The sequence below is a fragment of the Larimichthys crocea genome, chromosome XVIII, assembly GCF_000972845.2.
Source record: "Larimichthys crocea isolate SSNF chromosome XVIII, L_crocea_2.0, whole genome shotgun sequence".
In the NCBI taxonomy this organism is placed as follows: domain Eukaryota; kingdom Metazoa; phylum Chordata; class Actinopteri; family Sciaenidae; genus Larimichthys; species Larimichthys crocea.
Genome location: NC_040028.1, coordinates 9,904,110 through 9,924,675, shown reverse-complemented (window position 1 = coordinate 9,924,675; position 20,566 = coordinate 9,904,110). Strand labels below are relative to the sequence as shown.

The window sequence follows — 20,566 nt, the reverse complement described above, 5'->3', positions numbered from 1 at the left end:
AAAAACAAAAAAATCAATGAATTTTGAATCTTGCTGCTAAAATAATGCATTTGATGAGACAGCTTTACCACACTCAACATGAGGCAGCCAACACAAAATTCCCTGCGGATTCTGTACACAGAATTATGATAATAACATGAGTGATCCATGTTTAGTGATGATGATTCATGGTAACAAAAAGTGCGTAGCACTGGTAGACCAGCAGGAACCTGTAAGCCTCTAGCCGGTGAACAAAAGCATTGTTACGTTCAGCAACACTTCACTTCATCACAACAATACGAAACGGCCGGCCCCGAAAACCAGAGCACAAAAAAGAAGATACAAGCGCAAAGATAGCACACAATAAAACCAAGTTAAGTTAAAAGAATGTGACTCTTTTCACCAACAAGCCTGTGTTGCCTTGCAGCCACAGCAGAGTGCAGGGAGGATTATTTGCCATTCCACCTGAATTATAATGCTTATGTTATATGCTTATGGGTTCCTTTTGACACATCTGGCGTTCTTATACAGTGGACAATGCAGTAACATGCAGGTAGGGAGAGCAGAGGGCAGGACACACCTGTCTCAGGGCTCTCCTCACCCTCTGCTTCCTCCTCCTCTCTGTCCATAGAGCTTTCTGCAGCAGCACTAGCTGCTTCAGCCGGCTCCAGATCTAGATCCTGGGCCTCGTCTATGGCCTCTGCCTGCTCTAAGGGCTCGGCTTGGGGGCTGTCCAACTCTGGCTCTTCCCCGCTCCACTGCTGCTCATCAAGAGCTGCCTCGGACTCTGCTGCCTCTGCACTCTCCTCCTCCTCCTCCTCCTCCTCATCTTCCACCTCCTCCTCGTATTCAGCTGTAAGAGCCTCCATGGTCTCTTCTTCTCAAAAACAGGGTGAAAGAGGGACACATTAAGACTACAGGCAACACAGACTTGGGCTATGTGAGAACACAACTTATGATGGGACACTTTCAGCTCTGGGAAAAGATGACTTAAAGTGTATGTTTATTCACACATATAGGTACATTACATATACAGTGTTGCGTGTACGTGGTTTTTACTTTAGGAGCTTGGTCTACCCAGTATGTAAGGAAACTATGAAACTATTAATTAAAAGGCATGCATGAGATATTTTTTTCTTATTTCCTTATCAGTATATACTGTAAAATCAAAAATATAAGCATTTTCACTTCTCTCTTTTTCTTGCCCACACCATGCCTGCAACCCAGACTGACCTACCATCATTGATGACTGAGGTTGTTTAAGGAAAATGGAAACATAAATGAAGCAGCAACACTTCAAGGCCTAACATTACACTGTTGCAGTGCATTGCACTAGAAGCACTTTTGCTCAGAGCACTTCTGAAATCTCTGGCTCTTTAGGAAAGGTGACCATGAAGAGCTGCAGTCCAGTGCAGTAAAAAGCTGAGTGCCTCAGATTCTCGTTATTGCATGGACTAGATTTGGACTGTGTAATGGTCAATGTGGGGGCGTGCATTGCTTTCCATTTCAGGCGCCATTACTGTGAATCCTTTTGAGTTCCTGCATAAGTCACACTACTTCTACTCAGCAGCTTTTTCGGCCAAATGTTGCTGCATAGCTGTTGGGGAAAAAACAATGTTTCCACTAGTGATGATAAGGGTTAGCGGGACTGTCAATTTGTCTCCATTTACATTATTTATACAGTTTCATGGTCAGTGACATACTCTTTATATCTTGTCTTTGACAGTGTTTAAATGAATACATACATTAAAAAAAACATAGATAAATAGAGATTGATCAATACGATCAAGTCTCAAGCACGTCAGTGTTATGAATTATGTTAGTCTATCTTAGACAAGCTGCTTTGGAGAGAGGTATTAGAGGAGTTCAAATCTATCAAGGTATCTGTTGGGAGAAGGCAGAGGTATGAATGAATTCCCTCTCCACTGTTGAAGCTGCCCAAGTATTTGTGCAGCCTGAGTAAATAAATAAACCGAGGTAGGTATTTGGGCAAACAGAAACTGTATCTTGTATTGCTTAAGACAATAAAAGTGAATCTTCCACTTTTATTGTCTTGTAAGTGCTTGCAAGCGTGCGAAGCTGAAAGTCTTCCTTGTTGCCACAGTGAGTGTGTGAGAGTAGTTTAGGATGAGTGTAAGGGGTTTGACATGGTGAGGGGTCATCATGAGGAATGGACCAAAATACTGATGATTGGTAGAGAGAAATTTGTGCATGGAGGTTATCAATCATGCACGGTATCTCTGAGATAATAATGAAAGCCATTTAGACCTTAACTCGTGACCCAAAAGCAGGCCTTGGTGGCCATGGGGTCTCACTGATGAGCTGTAGTGTATTATGACCATTGAGTGAATCACAATTAAAATATTGTCCTACTTTGGAGACATCACTTCTATGTGTTGGACTTAACGGCATGGCAACCACAGGTAGCAATGGCTTTGAGTGAAATAAATGCAAAAAAAAAGAAATATGACTGTTAAACAAATTGCTCAGGTTCTGAGCGAAAAAACATCACAAGGACGCACAAACACACACAAAGACGGACGAAGAGACGAACTGACGGACGAAGAGACGGAAGGAGGGAGGGATGGAGGTAGGAGGTCAAATCACAGAGAAAGGAGAGGAAATTGGTCTTAAAAAAGGAAAGGAGAGAAACAGAGTGAGAGCGAGAGAGAGAGAGGAATGGAGGGAGGGAAATGGCAAAGAGGAACCATGCGTGGTTCACCTTCAATCTGTCTAAAGGCCACGGCCTGCCCTGTGGGGCGAGAGCCCGAGTGCGTCCACTCTGGGCTGAACAATGGGTGCTCATAGTACTCCTCGTCGGAGTGGTAGGGGTCGTCCTCGGGCACGGAAACTGAGATGGAGGGGGCGAGGAACTTGCACCTCTCCCGAGAATTTTGGAAGCGGCGGAGAGGCCCCGCCTCCTCCTCATCCCCTACATCTACAAACAAGACAGACACAAGGAGAAGAACTGCAGGGAAATCTGGACACACGGACTGAAAGAGAGAGTGAAAAAGAGGAAGAGGAAAAATGAAAAGGAAGAAGAAAACAAAAGAAAATGGAGAACATGTCAAAGAATGCCCATCTTAAAGGTGATTTAACATAATAGTATATTTGGAGATATGATGCCACAAGAACTAACCAAACAAATGCTGTATAATGGAACCAGAGTGTCTTAACTATAACTTAATATATCAGTAGGACCATTGCAACATTGTGTTTTTGTTTTTGGCTTAGGTCCTTAGTTGGAATTTAAAGCTATGAGACAATAAATGATTGAATTAGAGAACATACTAAATCAGAAGTTCAGCTGTGGCCACGTTCTTTGCTAGATAAATCCTGAAGTGACTTTTTAAGATGGACATTTTTCGCAGTGAAAAGGGTGATAAAGATCGAGGAGAAGAAAAAAAAAAGACGACAAATTTAGAATAGGCAACAAAAACAGAGAGAGTCACCAGAGAGGGGAATGCAAGAAGAGGACAAAGCTTAAATGAGAGCAGGAGAAACATAACACATAGGACACTGACAAGGAGACAGTGACAAGCAAATCAAAAATGACAAAGCTTTGGGGGCCAGCCATACTCTGAGACAAGGAATATTAGTATATTGCATCGGTTGAGGTAATACAAACGTTTTGACATATAAATAATACACCTAAATAAAAGACACATAACATAAAATGTAATTTTAAACTTACAACAATTAAGTAATGTGTGTTTTAATCTTGCCAATACACAAACAAACCTCCAGTCAAAGATGTCCAATCATAATTTTAGAACAAAAAAAGTCATATTTGCAACATCTCTAAAATCCTTAAAAGGACTGTGCCACCTTTAAAGTACCTACATGTTTTTCTTATCATGACCAATAGTACAACACAACTAAAACGCTTTAGCACTCTATCTGTCCATCTTTTATCGCTCTATTTATCAAAAAACACTGTCACCTTCTGTGGGAACGCGTGTGACCTCAAAACAAGTAACACAATGTTAACAAAACTGTATTTGGTGCATGGCTGGCCCCACCTACGGACTTTCCTCATTACATTCCAGGTACTTCAGAATGAGCAGACATAAAAACAGTCAGGCCAAGCATGAAGCAGACAACCATTTCTTGCAGGCAGCTGCACAAAAACCACTGCATTGCTTAAATTGAAATTTAGAAGTGAAGGATAAAGAATCAAACTGTACAGTATCACAGTGCCAATAAGCAAACAAGTCTAACATTGTTTTTTCAGTCATTTGTGTGCATTATATCTATAATCTTGTAATGTCAGATGGCTAGCTCACACTAACACATTTAGCTATATTGTTCGGTTCATCAAGACCGCATTTCTACAGTTCGCAGTGGCTTTAATATATTACCTAATTTCTTTTTTACACCTTACTTTTGTTACTAGGCTTTACCTTGGCAGCTATGTCTTCAAGTAATGTTTATAGTAGAGCTAAACCTCTGATCTGTAGCCACAGCCAAATACATACAAAAAAAGACCAACAGTGGACAATGACAAGAAAACACAACACCATGATTAGACATGCAAAATCAAAGACATAATTTAACAAAAAAGACAAAGAACAACAAGTTGGAGGGTTACCTAAATTGGCTGTCATATTAGTGTGTGGGAAGACAGCGATGTGTGGAGGTTAGAAAGGGAAATGGAAGAAGAAAATGACAAAGAAGAGTGCACTTGTAACAACGTGGTCATGCATGTGAGTGCTTCTTTCTTTTAGAGATAAATGGTGATGAGGATGAAGATACAAATTGTATCTGTTCCAGGTGTACGATGAGGAGGAGGAAGCAGGATTTCTGAAAAAATGGATGTCTGAAAAATGGAGAACATGTTCCTGCTCTTAGCGACTCTGGTGTGTACAGGTTCTTCAACGGGTACCAATGTGTGGTTTGTCCCCTGTAGATGGGGCATATCGTGAGAGAGGTGGGCCCAACCCACATCAGTACCCCAATGTGGTGGCGATCACAAAACTCCAGAAGCTTCAGTCATGTAAAAGAAGGAAGCCACACCCTCCTCCATCAGAGACATAATCTTATAAACACACTTATATTCTTGGCCTACCTTGTTCCAGGGGACCAAAGTGCTCCGCAGCAGGTGAGGGGGGAGGAGAGGGAGGCAGATTTGTGGTGTCTTCAACTACAAAGAGAGATGATGTGTAAGAACATTAAAAGCAGTCATTAAAATCACACATTGTAAACGATGTTGAGCATCTGCGGACCGCCATTTGCATAAAATCAAGAGTTATACTCTGTTGCCCATAAAGTTGAAATAAAATATGTTTATGGTACTTCTTGTCATGAAATGATTGTGACAATGTGATTTATTCTTGATCTTCTCAAAACTTTATTGATCAATCTCTTCCAAACATACCACAGTGAAAATTAAACCACAATTAACCTGATGTGTATTAAACAAGAATAAAAACAGGAATATGTCTGAAATAAAAATTATTCCAACATTATGGGCAACAGTGTATATGTAGGACCTAGAGCAACATTGAAAACAATATTATCATCAAAACATACATCACAGGACATTTAACTGAAAATGAATGAGGACAACAATAACTTAAAAGTATTATGATTATGATTATTAGAAAATTGGCAGCACATATAACTGAAATTCATTTTCATTCCTTAAAATCTGATCTGACTTCTCTACGACTGCAGATTTTTTTCATTTTCAAATTTGCAGACTTCACCTTCAACCACAGCTGACTCAAGTGACATGACTTGATGCAATTTATGAAGACCCAAAAGTCTTTATACATCTTTTATTTTTATTTATCCTATAGTAACAGATTTTGATGTGTAAAATCTGTGGACCCTTTATTTTTTTCTCATTTCTTTTTATTTGTAGGACGTTTTAATAAATCATTTACTTTTGTGCCTAATCTGTCCTCAAACTAACTCCCAAAAAAAGCCAAAGTCACACATGACACACTATTTATAACACAGTGGTCTTTTCAAGTTGACTGACAGCTGACAAGCTGTGCTCTGAATTATTGCTGCTGCACTTTCCACTACCCACACACTGTGTTGTGCAGTATTAAAGAGCAGAATGAATGGGTGCGTCATACATTAAGGTAAATTCATAATTGCCCATAGTTGTCCGAAAGACTAATTACCAATCCAGGATGTATCTTGCACAATGCCAAGTAGAGCTGCATTGATTAGCTGTTAACTATTAAATTGTTTACCAGCCATTCTTTTAAACTATTTAAATAATTAATTTATAACTAATCAATCAACCAATTTATAACTGTATAACTAATCGGTTAATTGACAACTTTAGTCATAGAGTAATCGATAATAAAAACAATTAGTTGCAGTCCTAATGCCAAGATAGGCTTCAGCCTCCTACAACTGCAGTACTTGTAAGAGAGTGTGTGAGTGTAAGCGTGGGTGGCTTACCTGATGGCAGCCTTTGAGTTTCCTGTTCTCCCTTAAGTACCGCCACTGCCTCTGCAGTCACTTCCTGCACAATCCGTGCTGACACTTGCTCTGAAAACACACACACACAAACACGAAAGATTCATGAATGAAAAAAAAGGTGCAGCAAATCCCCAGCTGCTCCTGTACATCGGGACGCTCTGGCTGTACTTGGCAGCTTCCAGGTTTCTATCTGTGAAATAACTCTGTGAGAATGTGAAGCAGACTCTTGGTATATATAATCGATAAAATCTCATCTTCCATTTCCTATTACCGTGTTTTGAATCACGCCATCAGAACCTGAGATGAAAGCCAGTGTGAGGGATTTGAAATTGTTTCCATAACTGCGGGGATGCTAGGGCTGCTGGAGAAGGCTGTGAGTGTCACCATGGAAACCCAGTATCTCTAAACAAGTGCAGACGAAGATTTTAAACCTAGACCAGGCAAGAGTGTACAGTAGAAGCTAAAATACATCTCTTTTCTTTTTTTTCCTTTTAATTTGGAAGGAAATTCATTCTTTAAAGCTCCTGAAAATACTGAATTTAGAAAAATAATACTGACACTGGTGCTGGGTGACATATTACGTGGCCAACGTTTTAAAAAATGAATCCACGGGGACCTTCACAGGTCCATCTGGATTGAATCCAACTGTGCCCCTTTTGAAATCACCAGTGTATGATTTTGTTTTATATGTTTTCCTTTGTTTGATACTGGCAATGAAGAAAAAGGTACACTATGACACACAACAGAGCTCACTTGACCTAAATCAAACTAAACCAAGTTATGGCTGGTGAATATTTTCAGCTGTTTGAAAGGCTGCAGTGGACTGTGAACAGCAAGACTTACGATTACAATTCTTCTTTTATCCATACAAGGTCAAGGAGTTACACTCTTTTGACAGTGTTACTGTAATGCAATCATAAAATTCAATAGCAAATTCAGAAAAAAATAGGTAATATGGGATTTACACTGTTCATGACAATACTAGTGTCAACATTTACATAGAGGCTGTCAACATTGTCTGGCTGTCTGACACGGGTGGGCAGTGAAGACTGAATAATGACAGCCCTGTAGGAAAAGGTTCAAGCTGTTTGAGCAAACATGAATATGAAAGTAAATCTGTATCAATGCTGTATGTGTTTTCATGTAGAAACATGGCTTTTTCATCAATGATACCCCAAATTGGGAGCCAAACAGGGACAACTTACTAAACTGGTCTGATAGTCTCTGCATTTAAGTTTACATCTGTCTGCCTGGTTGTATGAATTGGTTTAAATATTATCTAACATGCAGAGAAGCTGCAGGAGTTGCTGCTGAGTTCTAATCAAACCAGCCTGCATTTGCATAGTAACAGTGGTTATGTGGGATTGGGTGGCAGTGTGATGCTTTTACTGCTGCTGTTTCAGGACCTTTTTTTCTATCCAACATCGCCCACACGTAACACAGACAAACTGGTAAGCATACACACATCTAGTTACACACATACACATACGCACTTCTTCCGGGAACACTTAACACAACCCACTCAGCAACTCAAAGCAGCCATTTCCCATTTTCAGTAGCAAAGTGCAATAAACACATACCACCTTTTTACTGTTTACAGGCTTTCTTGCAACACACAAGAAACGAGTGCCGCTAACATGTCGATGTCAAACGCAATCAATGGTTGTGACATCAAACAGATAAAACTTAAACCTGGGGGCAAATAAACCTGCAGATGTGTGTCAAGTGAGATAACACTTTTAAAATGGGTATAGAATATAAAAAATGTTAGTACTCGTCTGTTGTCCACATGTCCGTTTTGAAGTTGCTCTGTGGTTCAGACCCTGGGAATATTTTTTGTTAAACTAATGCATGACACAATATACTCAATTAACTTGTGTTGTGTTTGTATAATGGTATATAACTATACTTAAACATGTTTCAAAGAAAGTTAAAACATACAGAGGCTATTCTAAAACTAGCATAGATTAGTGCAAGGAAATCTTAATTATACAGTTAAAGCAAACCATGACCTTGCTGACCAGTTGCAGGTGAGGAGGTTAACTATTAAGAAGGCAAAACAAGGAAAGGTTCTGCCACCCAGCCAATGCACCTTTATGTCTGATGCACACCAGAGGATTTTCATATCTTGACTCATTTTTTTGTGTAGGACCACTGTTTTACCTGATTTTTAACAGGCATCAGACAATTTAGTCAAGACGCATGGACCACCAGAGTGAAGAGTCCATTCAAATAATACAAACAGGGAGGCAGATGACTGCCATCAGCTAGTTGTACTTGTGTATGTTGCATCAGCGTTGCAGCACAAAATAGAGGTTAGTCACAAATAGGGGCAAGCTACTGCTACAAGTTAATGCTATCTGTGCACAGGTGGAAGGGACAGTAAAACCTGTGATCATTACAAATGTTGTTTTTATACACTCTGACTCTGCCCTGGTGCGGTTCCATATTATCATCACTGTACTTTAGGATTGCATGAAGCCTGGCGTGTCCTGGTCAGCTCACTATTCTTGGCTATTGCAGGTTTCTGCTCAATATTACATCGTTGTTCACTTTACACTGCATGAACAAACATATTTGATATGCATGTATATTTATTCTCTAATGTGGGCCCAGTATTAGGTAACCAAAGACAAATGTGGTGCCCGGTGGTGGAGAGGATCTGGATGCTTCTGTTCTGACTAATTAGAACTTATTAGTGAAATTATTTTTTACTTTTTGGTACCATAAAAAAGAAAGACATATAAGATTCACAATGAAACAGTGGTATGTTTTAAGACTAAAGACGGATTTTGGTTAGAGACTAAAAGATATGTGGCTAGTTAAGGACTGATCCTGACTCATCATGTTTTCCTGAGGGTGCAGAAACTCTGACGTCTGAATGCTGTAATGATTTTCAGCTTTTTTTTTTCTTTTCTTTTCAGAATTTCAAATATTTTCCCATCTGTGCCTCGACACAATCCTGTCTCTGAGCTCTGCAGGCAGTTCGACCTCAAGGTTGGTTTTTGCTTTAAGCAAGACCAATTGAATTTACCACCTGTGTAGAAACACATCAAAGCGTCTGAATACTTAGTCAGTGTAAGATTTTATTTCATCTGTTTAATATGTTTTATCCAAATATTTCTAAAATCCTGTTTTTGCTTTGTCATCACAAGGTAGTGAGTGTAGACTGAAAAATTTATTTTAGCATGCTTCTTTTCATGCTTGCTTCATCCTTGGGAGGATGAAACAAAATGCAGCCATACATTTTAGGGGACATTCAAACGCCACATTAAGGGCACTGGGTTCAATAAGACATTGTGTATTTTAAGCTTCCTAAACAAACCAACATAAATGCCCATTCACAAAGAAATAGCACTGTAAAAAACGATATCACATCCCCGTAGAAAGCTGGCAGCGATGACAATAGGGCTTGTCTGGTTGTCTCAGCATTTCTCTGACAGACTGATGCCAAATGACAAAGCAGCCTGCCTTCCACTGGCTTTGACAGGAGAATAAACCACATGCACAAATAGCTGTGTTGCTACATAGAAATGTTGCATCATATCTGCATATCTCTATTTACAGCATGTAATCAAAAGTAACCGCATACATACACACACACACACTACTACCAATAAAGTAAAAGGGCGTATTACCTGTAAGACAGGCAGACTGAGGCTGAGGACGCTCCGTTTCTGAGCAGAGACTATGACTGGAAGCCCTGAGTCAATGCAACACACAGCCACAGACAAACCCACACACACATACACACATTCACGCACGCAGCAGGACTGAGAGGGCACAAAGAGAGCAGGAGTGCCGTTTGGTATGATACCAGCCGGCACCCAAAATGTGTAATGCAAGGGGTTGCCATAGCAACAGACTGGCGAGCCACTGATTTGGGTCCCAATGTACTGTAATTCAGACGTCAGCAGCATGCTGTCGTTGTTTCAGCCTCTCTTGTCTGTAGCCACCAGTATAAAAGAAATGATGGCTGCGATGTGGCCGGACGTTATAACCAATATTTTCATGACACATGAAGTTAATCAGAGTGGATCTAACAAAGGCCAGATTTTTTTTTACAATCCGAAATAATATCTGTTTTTGATGAAAATACAACATATTTCTATATTACTGCATGCGTCCAAAAAAGACAGGACAAAAGAAAGGACGTCAAGTGACAATAATGACCAGGACCACAAGATGCCGCTTGACAGGAAAACATAAAGATAAATCTCATTTTATAGAAGCATGCTGCATCCATTTATATGATAGAAATGACAAAATCATTACTGTACAGTGGATATTTCGTCCCTTCTATACAGGCATAATTTCATCTGTATCGCATTGTCTTTCTTTGCAAGAATACTCTGCAGTGGCAGAGTATACCTGTGACAGTCTTCAGTCTGACAGCGTACATTCACCATATCAAGGCCAGACATCTGGTTATGAGATGGTGGGCATAACACTCCATTTCCACTAAGTAGAATAATAGAAGAGAGTATGGTAAAAGAAACTGATGCATCGTCACTCGTGAAAAATTCTGTGACCTGAATGGAGTGACTAAGTGAGTATTGTTAGTTTCAGCTGTGTTGTTTCTGCTGGAGGATGCCCTGATACAACACTGAACCCCCTACTGTTTAGTTTTTACGTCTTTGAAGAAATTGAATGAAAACAAACAAAAAACACAAGGAAAAAATGTTTTCATGATTCCACAAAGGCACTAAAATGTAGCACATTCACATATAACCTTGAATATCTTTACTTGCAGTGGAACTCCCACTTTAAGATAAGGCTGGACCCGTCAACCAGTACCTCTAATTGAGTGTGCCTGAAAGCGCACACTATATGTTATCCACCGTGCTTCTTCCGCTTATTATTCTTACGTCGTTTTTTTGGCTCGCTTCTCCTCCCAGAGTTTTTGTCGCACACACACAAAACAGATATCAAAATGTGCGGCTCGGCCGGGATCGGTGTGCTATGACTTTTTTTGGCAAACGGTTTTGCCAAAAATCACCGCAAAAAAAATGAATGGGTGTGTATTGCGAAAATTTTCGAGAGTTAGAGTGAGTGATGTCATCGCTAGAGTGGAGAGGGAGTGAAAAATTCATCTAAAAGTAAATTTGTAAACTGCGATTGTGGCCGCAAATGTCAAGCTACAGAAATCATTTATAGCTAGAAACTTAGAAAATTCTCACTCACATTCGCCTGCTAAACTGTCAGATATATAGTTTTGGCAGGGAGGAAGGAAGGAAGAAAGGAAGGAAGGAAAAAAAACGACGAAGGAAGGAGGGAAGGAAAAAAACAATGAAGGATGGAAGGAAGGAAGGAAAAAAACGACGAAGGAAGGAAGGAAGGAAGGAAGGAAGGAAGGAAGGAAAAAATGACGAAGGAAGGAAGGAAGGAAGGAAAAAAACGATGAAGGAAGGAGGGAAGGAAAAAACGACGAAGGAAGGAAGGAAGGAAGGAAGGAAGGAAAAGAAGACGAAGGAAGGAAGGAAGGAAGGAAGGAAGGAAGGAAGGAAGGAAGGAGTGACTATCAAGACTACATTTTCAATGTCGGCCATTTTATCCTTCTCTCTCGCAGACACAAACACAGACACATAGATAGAGAGACAGACAGACACCACACACACAGACACGACAAGCACACATGCACGCACACACACACACACAATTCTTAGATGTTTACAAAATGACCCTTAATGCTGACTTAATATTATATGTTCAGATTTTATTTAACTATATATCATCCTTATGTTTCTCCATACTGTATTTTCTACTTCTTTTTTTATCTGTATCTATATCTTTTGCTTTTTTCTCCATCTTTGAAGAAGAATCCCTCCTATTTTCTCGCTCTTCCTGAGATTTCTCACATTTGTTTTTTGTGAAATATTTCCTCATCCAAATCAAGAGTCTAAGAATAGAAGGTGTTGTATGTTACACATTGTAAAGCACTCTGAGGAAAAATTACAATTTGTAATTTCGGGCTAAATAAAATATAAACAAATCAACCGTTAAGTAATACATCATGAGTCTGAAATGTTTTGCAAAAAGGTTTAATACTTTACTACTACTTTCATTCAGTGTATCTCAGAGTTTTGGACATCCTCAAACTTTGTCCCTTTATGTTTATCCATACTGCACACCAGAGCTTCATTTGGTTGCATCCAAACATACTAATTTAAGCTGATGATATGGAGAAACTATAACAAAAAATCTTCTCCAGGCCCAGTTACTTGTGTCTGCTCGATGTAATATCCCTGATAAAACACAAAGGCTTCCTCGATTTATGCAAGCCAACCACTCTCTAGAATAATCTCAACAACCCTTTCTATTCTTTCTCTTTCTATTAGCTAAGTCTGTTTCTTTCTGTCCATCTCTTTCTCTTGACCAGTTCCAGCAAGGTTGACTGGCTTTTTCAACTTTCATCTCAAAGGAAAGTCAAGAGGGCAATTTTGTGCTTCAATAGGTTCTTGTTGTGTCTGAAGAGCTGAGTGCCAGCATCAGCCCTTCTGTCACCCATTCTGCCCCACTTACCCCTGCCCTGCTCCGGAGCAGCGTTAATGTATGCTGACAAGGTGCTCAGCAGACAAACACATCTTGGGTTACACAACTGCAGAGAGGGGCTGTCATTTTCATGCAAATGATTAGAAAACATGTATTGATACCCTGCTCATTATCATTATTACAGATTAGCTCTTGAGACAATGTTGCATTGAAAGGATTTCAATGACAGCTGGATCAACTTGTGTGTTGTAAATAAAAATAAACGGAAGGCAAAATAATTTGCACTTTATTCATTAAGCACATCTTAACCCAAACTAAGTAAGCTTGATCACATAAAAACACTCAAATTTGAGGTAAATATATATATTTTTTAAACCTGAAATTGGTGACACTAGCAAATAGTTTGCATCTATACAGCTATTTTGTATCTACCGACTAAAGTCTATTTGTATGCTGTATGAAAATTAATCAAAATACTGCCATTAAGTTATAATATTGTAGCAAATCAATGTTTTGATGAAACAAACCAACTAATTTTAGATTAATTGACTTGACTGAAACAGCTCAACCCAGAGGGGGAAAAAATGTTTTTAATATAAATAATTTCAAAGGATGCTCACAAATATGTGAGTTAAACTCTGCACTAATGTTGGCATTGTACTTACTTTTAAAATAACAACTAATCTCTGAAAAATATATATTTTTTTATTTTAATTTTTGTTTTTGTTTTCATATACTTCCTAATGCAAATTCATCTGGTTATGTTAATATGTGATTATAATGTTATGATCTGACTCTTTCTTTTTTAAACATGTAAACAACAAAAACATTAAGATAACAGGAAGCAGGTGTAATCACCTCACATTATTCAGAATTTCACTGAATTATGCTAAATCATTAAAGATGGACATTGAGGGCATGTAATGGTCAAATGGCAACAGCAGTTACATTCATAAATACTGTTATCAGCCTTCAAAACTGGTGTCAGTTAAGCCCTAATAATGGGGAGATAGGAGGTTAATTGGGCTCTCATCATTACATGCTAAATAGCGTTGGCGAGAAAAAAAGAACAAAAGCCCTGGCAAAGTAAATTGTAGGGGAGCCGTTTCCATGGTTACAGCATTGGTACATTATTGTTCTTGTCTCCAGGGTGTGAGTGAGGGTTTGTGTGTGTGGGGGGGTTAGGGGTAGAGAGACAGATTTTATGTGTTAATTATAGCACCGTTAATAACAGTATGTGATTCTAGTGAGGATTCAGAGTACTGCAAACCCACGCACAAGAAAAGACAGGACACACATACACATAATAACACACACACACACTGTCAAAAGTTGTAGACAAAGCTTACACATGAGCTCACACTACAACACAGACACTTGATCAAAAAGGCAGACATACAGTACAGATGTTTCTCTTCATTAACAGAGGGTGAACCCTGCTTTCAAAGGGAATAGGATCAATAACCACTCTTATGTGTCAATATTGTAGCAGCACCTCTGGACACAAACAAAAGTGAACTGACCGGCTACACTGCGACTTCTGCTTGTGCTCGCACCTTGACTTCATCACAAGCAGTTCAATGATTAAACTGATGTGATGAGTCTGAACCATATTTTGACTTATGGCATCACACCTTGCCACAGACTAACTGGCTCCCAGTTTTCTTCTGGATTTGCGTGTTTTACCTGGGTTGATCACCAATTTATGGTAATTCTGCACATTTACATATCTGCACTTGCCACTTGTAACATTTGTACTTTTTCTGATTAGGTCAGAAAGTACCATTGAGCCTTGCATGGTGCATTTACTCTTGTATATCATGGCCACCAACAGGAATAGAAAAGATGCTACAGTAGGTTTAGAATAACATAATTCAAAAATAATGCATCATGATATATTAAGGTGAAATGTAGATTTTCTAGGGTGGTCTAGGGCTTTAAGGTAGCGTCCCCAGTTTGAGTCCTGCTGAGAAACTCTGTGGCATGTTACTCCCTATCTTTAGCTCTACTGTCAACTACGTAAAAAATACCCCTAAAACCTGACTATTTACAACAAAATTATGACTCAAAATGGTTCTCCATAAGATTTCTATATAATTTACAGTAAATCCCTTTTCCCAAAGTTCTTCTCCAGTGATTACAATGTAATGCACCCACTGACCCCATCACAGGCCTTTATTTGAACAATGCATACATGCAAAGTGATTCTAAGTGAGCCTCTAAAAATAAGATTATATCATATTTTAAACATGTCTTACCTGCAGTTACAGCGTGAGCACCAGTTAGCTCCCCATTAAAGCCGTTCTCTCTGGCGGAGTAGGATGCTGTGGCCATGTGGGCAGCACCTGGCTGGCACGTCCTGTAGGCAGCAGAGGAGTAGCCATTGGCCCCATGGGTACCAGCAGGTTCTTGCCCCCCTGATGGGTCCCACTGGGGGGCACCGTCTTCTGGCTGTCGACTGTCTGCCATGCTGGTGCTAGCTAGCAGCAGGGGAGGGTGGGCAAGGGGTCTCTCCTTCTGGCTGAGAGGCAGGATGGGGGAGAAAAAGATGAAGCATGGTCAAAACTCAGTTAACTGCAATGTTAGCAGTGTTTCATGAAGGAGAGTGAACAGTGTGCAGCCTCTGGGATACGCTGCATCAGTCACATTCACAAATCTCTTTTTGTCAGTCATAATCCTTGTTGCAGCTTCAACGTCAACAATTCTGAAAGTGCATCTCTGCTTGTGTGAGTTTGTGTGTATGCGCGTATGTGAAATACAGTCCTTGGATGTTAGCCGGCAGGTGACAGCCACTGGATTAAATCCTATTGATTTGTGTGCATGTGTGTGTGTGTGTAATGGCTCTTATAGCCACTGGCCCAGGTGGACATCACAGCTCGCTGAAAAAATGAACAGAGCAGACCTTGAATTTATGTGACTCACGCGGGGCTGTAGGGTTATAAGGTGTGCTCTGATTGAGTCCAACGTTAGAAAAATAGTCTGAATCAGGTAGCCGTATTGTTATAAATTTATCTGATAATCCAACAGCAAATATTCCAAAAACAAATGTCATCCAGGGATGACCAGAACCATCGTGGGGGCTTACATGTATATGATGATTGATCAGAACAGCGTGGAGATAAAAAACAAGCAGAAGCAAAAGAGGGAACATATTGATCAACCTACATAATTGCCAAGGGCAGAAACAGGCAGTAAGATTCAATGATCTCTTGGATGATATTGGGCAGAAGGTGGGAGGAGCAGATGAATGGGTTTGATGTAGTGTAAGATCAATACACAAGATGGTGTATGTGAAATCCTTAACTCTGCTCTCCTCCTCTTATGTGGATAACTGGGTTAGCTAGTCTGTTAACCATTTACATTTATGTTCCACTTTCTTTCTAGATATTGGCCTTGAGATCTATTATTTGAGGCAGTTTCAGTCTTACACTAACAGCACCAGTACTGGTATTCAAACTCTTTAATTAATGTGGCTTTGGTGAGAAAGAAAAAGACAGTTATGAGCCCTCAAGCGAACACATCAGACAGAAAATGCTTTAAAGGGGAATTCATGGTTTTTGAAGGAGGGTTGTGGCCTCAAGCCTTTGCTGAGCAGCCTATGTATTTGTGCATAAGGGGATGTGTGAAGGAGCAATTTGTCATTTAGCTCTGCAGTCCTCAGAGAGTACAGGGAAGTCTGCTGGAGAAAACAGGAGTCAATAACTGCAGCCAGGGACCAATGTACTGCTACAGTGAGCACTAGTCACTGCATTCACACTACATTGAACACTACTGCTCACTGTCTGCGCAGTGATTGAATAGAACAGAAGTGAAAAGAAAGCAATAAAATCGAAAAGAACAGAATATTCATTTTCAACCAGACGGGAAGACAATATATCTGCATATTTGTATTAAAAAGAAATAGAAATACACAGTGTAAGGCAGCTCTTTAGTAGATTCATTGTTAAATTAAACGATCAACTGCCACCTATGATTTTGCACAGGATACACCTCCCATTAACCTGAGTCAGTCACAAAGCCTTAAAGAACCAGTGTGTAGGATTCAGTGGCATCTAGTGTTGTAGTCGCTGATAGCAACCCCGTCACCTCATCCTGTACTTGCTAACATGAAGGAGATACTACAGTGACCATGAAAAGCATATAGAGTGTGCAAGGGTGTATCTAGAGCCAGGACCCGCAGGCCCATTCTAAGGTAACAATGATTCTGATTTTCAGTTGATTATACACTGATGAAAACATACTTATGTACGTTATATTCTATTTCTGCCATATTTTGTAAATCGTGCCCCCTTAATCTTGCAAACTCAACCTTTAAAATCATATGCTATTATTATGTGTTGCTGAAAAATAGTTAGCAAGCATGCATGCAGAGAAGTCAGAAGAAAACTAAAAGTAATGCATAATCTACAATCCGCCGCAAGATGAAAGTCTATAGTTCCTTTTAAAGAGACAAGAGGAGTGGGCTTGTACTGCATGCTCGCAAAGATGTCTTTTAAGCACAGATCAATTGAAAGGTGATGGGAATGACAACAACAGTTGTTGAGTTTTTACAGGATGTTTCACAGCACAGACCTCACATATAGTAAAAATGTTTTGTTGTAGGTCGTTTTTCTGCCCCTGTGATGGGTCCCACTTTGGGGGCACTAGTCTGGTTCGGTGTACAGCGGAATGCAGCATAACAATCTACATTGCGGCTCTGTATCAGCACGTTCATCACAGTGACAATGCTAAAATGCTGGTGTTTAGCATGGTGTTAAGATAGAGCACAGAGGAGCAAAACAGTATCAAAGGGAAATAAAAAATATATAATACAACTGAGTAGAATACATTATGGCTATAAGCTCTTGCAGCCTAGATCAGAGTCAGAAGTCAATGGAGCTTGGCGTGACTCAGCTCTGAAGGGAGCATCAGTATGAATGAAGCCTCTACAGAGACTCCACAGCACACAAACCTGCACAGTCACCTCATAAAATGCTCACTGTGTCTATGCCCAAAAGCTACAGCTGTATATTTTGCATTGCCCCTTCGCTGTCACAATCCATTCTGTTGCTCGTTCCACCTCTGTGTCCTCACTCGAACTTCCATTGAAGAGCACTCTCAATATTGAAAGAGTCATAAAATACAGGGACAAGACTGCTGTCCTGATGCTATGTCTCATTGCTGTCTGCCTGATGATGAAGGTCACTTTGAGCTCTGTGGCTAATTTCCAGACGTGACAACATCATCCTGACTGGTGGCCAGGCTCATGGTGTTCGTAGTGGTTCATAAGGAGGGAAGGAAGTGTGGTCTGGGTTTCTGGATGCCTGTTGAAGTGCTGATGCCAGAGCTTAATGTATGGTCTGTATGTTTGTGAGCAAATGTGTGATGCATGTGTGAATGAAACAGCACCACCTGCTGGGTGGAAGCCTGAACGAAGCCAATTGAGGCCATTACCAAACATTATGAAAACTCAGCATGCTGGGTTTAGAGATTAGAGAAGCATTACGCACATTATTAGGTGAAACTGTGCCTTTCTCACCAGCCCGAAGCAAAGCAGTGCCTAATACCTATTAATTAAGATGCCATACATGTGCTGTATATTCAAAAGCATAACACTGGCTTAGGTTATGATGTAAAAATGTGGGTATGACAAGCAGATTGTCTAGGAGACAAGCAAACTTCTCAAGATGAGTTTAGAGAGGAAATGATGGAGACAAGTGAGGGGCAGACAATTGTGGATCAGGACACTATATATTGTCCAGATAATATACTGTCCTCAAGGCAATGTGTCCAGTTAGGGATGAGACTGTATGAGATGGTGATATGATAGAGTTAGACGTCGAGCTTCTCAGTCGACAGCAGGTCTGTTTCACTTGGCAAAAAGCCTCTGGCACTTTGCCAGAGGGGTGGTTGATGCTGACATGCTCTCCCTCAATGCCAGGGAAGAATGGAGGTGAACAGTGAGAAGACGAGCAGAGCTGGATACTACTGGACATTTTGGATGGTAACTTAAGGTACTGCAGTCATGTTACAAATTGGGATTTAATTTTTAGTTCAAAATACTGCTCTACCAGACTACAACTATTGATTTATTTGTATTAATAAGTAATTAATTGTGATACTAAGCTGATATGAGGAAACTGGACTTTCTTTGATTAGATTGGACATCATTTTTTCTGAGAAGAAAACCATTCCTGATTTTTGCAGACAAACATGTGACCCTGTTGACTGAATGGATCTTCAGAAATAACAAACATATGTATATGCATTTGTTAAAGAGAGTGTATTGGTATTACACTATAATATTGGACACACTTTTCCAAAGAAAGAGAGAGAGAGAGAGAGAGAGAGACTTACAAAAAATAATACATGTAACATCTACTTATCCACCCACGCAGCAATTGATGCTCCTGACCTCTTAAAAGCATGGACCGACTCAATTAAGAACATTTCAACAAGCGTGAATCCAGCCACCGTGTGGAGGAAACTCATGTCAGTATTCGCATTAGCTAGCATTTTGTGTTCACTACCCAAAGCTTGTGAACATAGGTGAGGGTTAAATCATAGATAAGCTGGTAAATCGAAAGACTGAAAGCTTTGCTTTCTGGCTCAGCGCCCTCTTCACCACGACGGTCTGGGACCTTGCAAAGCAGCTGGACTCATGTGAGATCATGTGAGAATCCATCCTGCCAGACTTTAACTACAGTTATTCAGACCAATCAGTGTCCTATGAGGAAGCTATGGCTTATCTATTGACATAGTTTAATGTTAGGTGTGTGTGACCACGTGTGTGAGAAGTGACCGTTGGTGTTTGGTGGCTTCTAAAGAGGTTAGCATAACATAGTGAGCATCTAGTATATAAGACCTATAAGAGCAACGGACAAGGATGAAGACTTTTATGGATGGAAAAGATGTGTTTGCCTTTCTTCCAATTGGCTTAGGTAATAGTTTGGCTGCATTATGTAGTTTGTTGATCTGGTTATAATTTGCACGGTGATATGGTTCATCCAATCACCTGGGCTGTATTTTGCTACTTACCCTTCAATGCACAACTTAATACTACTACTAAGAACTCAGATGTGCCTAAACAATAGTTGCGACAATAGTTTTACAAGAGCCAACAAGTATTGTTGCAAACAATTATTACTAATCATAAGAAAGAATCCAGCAATCAACGAGAACATTGGATGTCTGTGCTGCTGCAAAAACAAACTCATCTGTATGATTTATAATCATTCTAAATGTGTATTGACGCTGGTTAAATGCTTTTCCCACCTCGCACTGCAGTGTTTTCAACAACAGCTAATCAAACCGGTTGCTAAGCAACATGTACGTATGTATGTGTACAAACAGTGATTATTGGTTCTACTATCTTTCACTGCTCATAATAATAATAATAATAATTCACATTTCACGTTTTAAACTGTGTATTCTCCCACAGTTTGAGGCTGTTATATGTACTAAAGGTGTTAACAGTATACAAAGGTTCAGTTCTCTGCTCCTTTCATCTACTGGATACTGGCAAACTGATCATATCCCTTGGATGAATCAGCAGCTGCATTTTCCAACACACAGCTGATGTGAGGAGATGAAAGTAATCCAGTGAATATATGTTGGATCTTTTTTTTTTTTACCATTATGCAAGGCTCTAATGCAGTATTAGTGGAAAAATCCT

General features: G+C 39.9%; 1 protein-coding gene across 1 annotated transcript in view; it reads right to left on the bottom strand.

Annotated features, from left to right (window-relative positions):
• The window catches only part of map2 (microtubule-associated protein 2), an 85,202-nt gene that overhangs the window by 23,668 nt on the left and 40,968 nt on the right, over window positions 1–20,566 (bottom strand). Inside the window, exons 4-8 of the mRNA XM_027291147.1 lie at window positions 15,171–15,433; window positions 6,400–6,489; window positions 5,048–5,122; window positions 2,702–2,917; window positions 560–856 (exon numbers count right to left, since the gene is read on the bottom strand). Coding sequence (XP_027146948.1) covers window positions 560–856; window positions 2,702–2,917; window positions 5,048–5,122; window positions 6,400–6,489; window positions 15,171–15,381 — 889 coding nt within the window. The 5' untranslated portion in view covers window positions 15,382–15,433. The remainder of the gene's footprint in view (window positions 1–559; window positions 857–2,701; window positions 2,918–5,047; window positions 5,123–6,399; window positions 6,490–15,170; window positions 15,434–20,566) is intronic.